This window comes from Oncorhynchus nerka, linkage group LG9a (assembly GCF_034236695.1).
Source record: "Oncorhynchus nerka isolate Pitt River linkage group LG9a, Oner_Uvic_2.0, whole genome shotgun sequence".
Lineage (NCBI taxonomy): Eukaryota > Metazoa > Chordata > Actinopteri > Salmoniformes > Salmonidae > Oncorhynchus > Oncorhynchus nerka.
Window position 1 is genome coordinate 38,703,512 of NC_088404.1, and position 5,984 is coordinate 38,709,495.

Sequence of the window (5,984 nt, forward strand, 5' to 3'; positions counted from 1 at the left end):
GAAAGAAGAAACCGAGAGAGCAGGAGAATAGGACAGGATAGGACAGGACAGGAGTGCACATCCTCTTTCCCCACTAGAGCTGCTGTGTTGGATGGGTGCAGGGCCCTTTGGTGGGTGCTAGCTGTTGTCAGCGGAGACAAACTGCAGCTCCTGGGAGTGCCCCAGATCTGACAAGACTCTCCCCCTCCATCAGTCACATCATCTGGCTCAGTGAAGGAGTCTGTGCCCTGCTGGAGGTCACCCTAACCAGGGGCCTGTTGCACAAAACTAGGATAAGGGATTAAGCCAGGATATCTTGGTGATCCTGGCTCAATTGATCCGTAATCCGGTTGCACTAAAGATGGATAGGGGGCAGGAGGATATGTTATGGTATAAATTACCATGGAGATTTATTCTGTGGAGCTAGCCTGCTCCAGACCAGGCTAAATTCCAGGATCTATTTAATCTCATCCCTAATGTCAGTCAGCAGTCACCACAAATGGAAACCAATAGTTATTTCACTGCTCACTATACATTGTTATCACATATAACTAGACCCACTGTTATTATTTAAACGTTTGTGATCATTAATTTCAATGATTTTGGATAAAAAATGATTTTTAGATGTTGCTATCATTAGATAATTTACAGTTTCCCATAGACTATAAGGCTATATATAAAATGATAGAATATTAGGGCCACAGAGGGGAAAAAAAACACAAGTCATAATATTGTAACCAGTTGTTTTAAAGGAGGACAGTTGTTAAAATGACAGATGTGGGGCATTTCGTGAAATTGTACTTCAGTATGGTTTCATAAACAAAGACATGCTGATGTGCCAGAATATTAAGTATCACATTGTCATAAGTATCAAAACTGTAAAAACAATATGTAGCTTTTCTGCAGAAAGAACCAGCCTCATAAATTTATGACTTTATCCTTTTTCTTCAGTGTGGCCCTAGTACTCTGTCATATAAACAAATACACATTCCATATGAATATAAAAACACAATGTGTAACATTATGTTCCTTTATTGAATAAGGACAAAACAAAGCAGGTAAACCATCAGCTCCTTTCGAAACTGAAGTCACAGTGACTCTACAAGATGGAAAGCACAGAATCCAAGCATATTATACAAAATGATACATACACATTCAAAGGTCTGTATATAACACACCCTGCATGTCTGCACACTAAAATAAATGCAGGACAAATCCATACACATCAACTGAACAGACAAATGAATGGATGCAGTAGCCTCCCTGCAGCCTTGTATTACACACAGTATACCGCACAAACATCATAAGAGGCCAAATTCGTCAAAAAACGAACCCAAAAACCCAAATTGAAAGCACACATACTAACTAAAATAATTCAACACATATTGGTCCCTCAGCAGCCGACCACTGTCGTCATCAGGGAAGATAGCCGGATTGTCCCAGTCCATGGATGGTGGCACTCTGGGGGCCCTCTCCTTCCTCAGGCAGGCCACATTGTGGAGGACAGCACAAGCCACAGTAATATCACATGCCCTAACAGGGCTGACCCTTAATTTGTGAAGGCAGTGAAAGCGTGCCTTCAGGAGGCCAAAGGTCATTTCAACTCTGGCCCTGGTCCTGGCATGGGCATGGTTGTAGGCCTGCTGTGCTTCCTGGGGGTCTGTGAAAGGTGTCGGGAGAAAAGGCTGGCAGCCATACCCCCTGTCTCCCAGCAACACACCAGAGAATTCACCTGTCAACACAAAATCTCATCATTACTACCTCATAAACACAGTGATATTCTTGACACAGCCATGATGGTTATAAATAGGGGTTGTGTGGCTTACCTTGTGATAGGCACTGATAGATTTCAGAGGCCCGAAAGATTCTGGAGTCATGGACTGAGCCAGGCCATTTTGCCACAACATTGCTGATCACACAGTCAGCATTGCAGACCATCTGAAATCATAAGATGAGGAATATTACACCAATCAATGCACATCACTGGCAATGCAGAGTGTTCGTCAATGGACAATATCAAAAAGTTATGTTCACCTGAACATTAATGCTGTGAAAGGATTTCCTATTCACAAAATCGGCCTCATGGGCACCTGAGGGGGCTTTTATCCTTATGTGTGTGCAGTCCACTGCACCAATGACATTGGGGAAACCTGTCACACAAAGTAATGAGTATCCTACTATGTGTTAACAGTTGTCCTGTAATTTGTAGATCCTCTTACCTGCAATCCTATAGAACTCCTCTTTGATGTCACAGAGTCTTCTGTGGCCAGGGAAGGAGATGAAGACATCTGCTAATGCTTTGATAGCCAGACACACACTCCTTATTGTCCGGCAAATTGTGGCCTTGTTCAGCTGTTCTGCATCCCCCACTGAGTACAGGAAGGCTCCACTAGCAAAAAAAGCGCAAGGCCACACAAACCATTTGCTCCACACTCAGTGCATGGCTCCGTGCAGTGCGGTGCTTAATCCTGGGACCCAGTAGTCTGCATAGATACCTGATGCCATCTGCAGAAAACCTGTATCTTTCATATAGATGGTCATCAGGGAAGGCCAGTGGGTCCAACCGGTCCCTGAAGACCCTTTCTCGCCTGAAGGCTCTCCTCAGCACAAGTGCTTCTTCATCCACCACATCTCGCACGAATGGGCATGCCATTGTCAGAGCAGAAAGGAACACACAATTTTGGGCCTTCATATAGGCTAGTGGCCACACCTGGTGCTGGGGGGGTGGGCAAAAGAGGGCGATGCCTTGGTTGTACTGATTGCTGGGAAAATAAAAAAAACCTTAGAAAGATGCCACCGTCCTGTGTGCTCACAATAAGAGCTCATATGTCATGGCTCACTTGACTTTACGAGAATATACCTAATTTTTTATTTTGAGCTGTGTCATCTTCTTGGAGCTGGGGGAGGAAAGAAAAATAATGATTAATACATTTGTGTTACAGTTAGCATACAGTGTACATTGAAGGCATATCTCACCTCCCTCTCAAGTTTTTTTATTTCAAGGTCCAGTTTCCTAATTGTCCTCTTTTATTTCGGACTCCAGTGCAAGATTTTCCATCTTTTTCTTCTTGTACTGAATGTCTATGTCTGCCAGTTCTATTTGGCGCCGGAGGTGGTTGCCATACAACTTTCTGATAGCTTGTGAGCTCTGTGAACACAATACAATTAGCGCAGCTGGAATTTGGCAGGATGTGGTGTCCTTTTATTAATACGCACTATGTTGCCAGGCTGGTTTTCCCACTGTATAGCATCTGGGTCCTGTAAAAGAAATTAGATTTTTTGATTTTGATGAGGACTCCTCACCATTGTAGAGTAAATAGTACTTTCACAGTCTTAACATGATACCTCATGCCTTCTGGAATCCAGAGAGATGGTCTCCTCCTCATCATCGTCTCCATCATGTGCTGTTGCTGCTGCACTGGGGCCTTCACCCTATCACATTTAATCGGATTCATATTGAAGCTAGTAGACAAGACATGCCAGGCCTACAGTATGCCTTTGATGGAGTACTCACTGGATCAGCATCGTCTGGTGCTTGTGCTGGTGGCTCTAACAGGAACACAGTGCTGCCAGGCACTGCAAGGCAATAGGTAAACCAAAGTCAGACAGTCCAAATTGATTCAATATGAATGTGGTTGTATCCCATGTAGAGATGGAAGGACATACCTTGAATGAAGCGGGTGGCATCTTGGGAGGAACCTATGCTCGTCTCTTTCCCCCCAGGGATCCCCTCTAAGACGGGCCTGCCTTTATTTAGCTCCAAGGCCATGTCCTCTGCTGGGGTAAGGTCAGCCTTTGGTGACCCACCACCCGTGCCTTGTCTGTGGGTATTCTTTTTCACTGCTAAAACAGTACAGACAATGTGTGAGCAGGCACCTTCTGGGTACAATATATGTTTGTGCTTTGTTAAATATTAGTCAGGGACCATACCATTCTGCAGAATGTTCTTGTATTTGATTTTGACCTGGTGCCATGTCCGTTTTGGCCCGTTCATGTTTAATCTACACACACACACACACACACACACACACACACTGCAAAAACTTACTTGGTATTTTTGTCTTGTTTTCAGTAAAAATATCAAAAAATGTATCATAGCTTTATACAGTGTGATGGAGTTACTTTACACAATTTCACTCATATCTGCAGTGCATTTCAATTAAAAATTTAACCGTTTCATAATTACAGTACAACTGCATTTTTGGAGATGTGAATTAAATATTTGAATTGTAATTGTGATGTTTCAGCGGAGCGGTGAGTGTGTAATTGTGCACTACTTACGCATTCAGGCGGTCTGCAATACTTTGCCACGCTTTTTCTCTTTGCTTTATCACTGTGGCGGTGTTGCCTTTCTTCTTAATTATATCTTTTACCTCCTCGTATGCCTCCATGAGGATTTGTGCTTCCGACGGGGAAAAGTACGCGGCTCTAGTTGCCATGGTAAATCAGTTAATCTGTGATCTGTGGCGGGGTCTATTTGAGTGAGCCGTGAGCGCGCACCTATCCAGGATTGGTTTCACCTGGCTTAATGAATCCGTGTCTGCTCATCCTGGCTTGGTCTTTGTGCAACCAATTAAGCCTGGACGCACATGTTTTGGCTTCATTGAGCTCAGCTGAGTCATTTATCCCGGATGTCTTAATTCTACTTTTGTGCAACAGGCCCCAGGAGACACACAAGCTGTTCTCTCTCCTCCAGGTGTTCATTAATGCAATTGTCCTTGATGCCTCCCTCCATGGTACACAACACAAAGACACAAAAACAATACCTCCCATCCTGCACTGCTCTAATTAAACAGAGGAGCATATGCATCATGCAAAACACTAAAAGACTTAAATGTCAAACACAGCATATCCATAACATAGGCAGTAGTTTGTTGTTGTTGTGTTTGTTTGGGTGTCCCGTCCCACTCAGGCACCGACATGGCTGTGTATAGCCTGGAGTGTAAATCCCATGCAGATGTAAGGATGGAGGAGCCCTTTGAAGATGAGGACATTGGGGACAGCTGATGGGAATGCCAGCCCATCACTGGGATGTTGGAGATCTGGGAGAATTCAGCAAAACTCCTCCACTATCAGCATATGGGGCTCATTATCATATGGAACCAATCCCCCATAAAAGCTCTCTCTCTGCTTGCCATTCTACTCCCTATCATTGTATCGCTCTCCCCACTCAGTCAGGCCAGAGCAGAGAGTGGGACGAACCCAGTCCAGCTCACAGCACCACTCTAAAGAGTCCTGCCTGAGTAACTATACCGCACCTCACCAATTTCTGTTTCCATTAAGCTGTTAAGCTACACATTTAATTATCCAGGACCATGGAGGCAGGGGCTCTGTGCAGGCTGTGATGACGATATGCTTTGCTGGGCAGGGAATGGGGAGGGCCAGCCGGGGGAGCCGTGTTCAAGCCAGGCAATCTTTCAAAATAAAGGGGCAGGCAATTAGATGCAGCGGTGCAACCAGAGATGACTAGTGTTATTGAAGATACTGGGTCGCTGCTCTAATGGGGGTATTTAGGGCTATTATGATAAAGATGTCAGGCCGACCTCCCTGCTGCTGTTGCTGCTCTTACATGTGTTACCTCTGTGCAGGGTCAGAGAGTACAAATACTGTAAGTGTGATGCTTTCAAGCGACCCATGGCCACCCACATACGGAGCTTTGATGGGTCTGGAATCCAAATGTCTTGCTCAACGTATTTGTTCAAATAACCTTTTCATACACGAACAGGGAGGAGGATTAGTCAATGTGTTTTTCTTTCAAAGGAAAAAGCACAGTCACATAATAATAGCAAGGCAGTACTATTTATTCTTTACTTAAATGCTTGGAAAGTGTTTCATTTTGGTTGCGGTGAGTATGGGTATGATGGCTCATGAATGGCTGACTTCGATTATAGGCTCTTTAAACAAGTGACAGGCCATTGCAGGATGGCAGACTGGAGAGGATTGGGGTTAGTAAAGTCCACTCAATGGAGGAAAATAAACCTAGTTGTGATCAGCCAGAGAGTGAC

The 5,984-nt window shown here is 44.4% G+C and overlaps 1 protein-coding gene across 2 annotated transcripts; it reads right to left on the bottom strand.

The window, feature by feature from the left end:
* Positions 1-972: 972 nt before the first annotated feature.
* On the bottom strand, positions 973-4,642 carry LOC135573390 (uncharacterized). 2 transcript variants are annotated; one of them, XM_065022568.1, is made up of 11 exons: positions 4,261-4,642; positions 3,910-3,980; positions 3,646-3,822; positions 3,494-3,555; positions 3,325-3,411; positions 3,196-3,237; positions 2,956-3,127; positions 2,199-2,876; positions 2,014-2,129; positions 1,806-1,917; positions 973-1,711 (listed from the first exon to the last, which is right to left on the bottom strand). In XM_065022568.1, the coding sequence occupies exons 1-7, from the start codon at positions 4,416-4,418 to the stop codon at positions 2,993-2,995; spliced, it is 732 nt and encodes a 243-aa protein (XP_064878640.1). In that variant the 5' UTR covers positions 4,419-4,642; the 3' UTR covers positions 973-1,711; positions 1,806-1,917; positions 2,014-2,129; positions 2,199-2,876; positions 2,956-2,992. The 2 variants fall into 2 exon arrangements, with proteins under 2 accessions (XP_064878640.1, XP_064878639.1); XM_065022567.1 differs by lacking the exon at positions 2,014-2,129.
* Between the last annotated feature and the right edge of the window lie 1,342 nt (positions 4,643-5,984).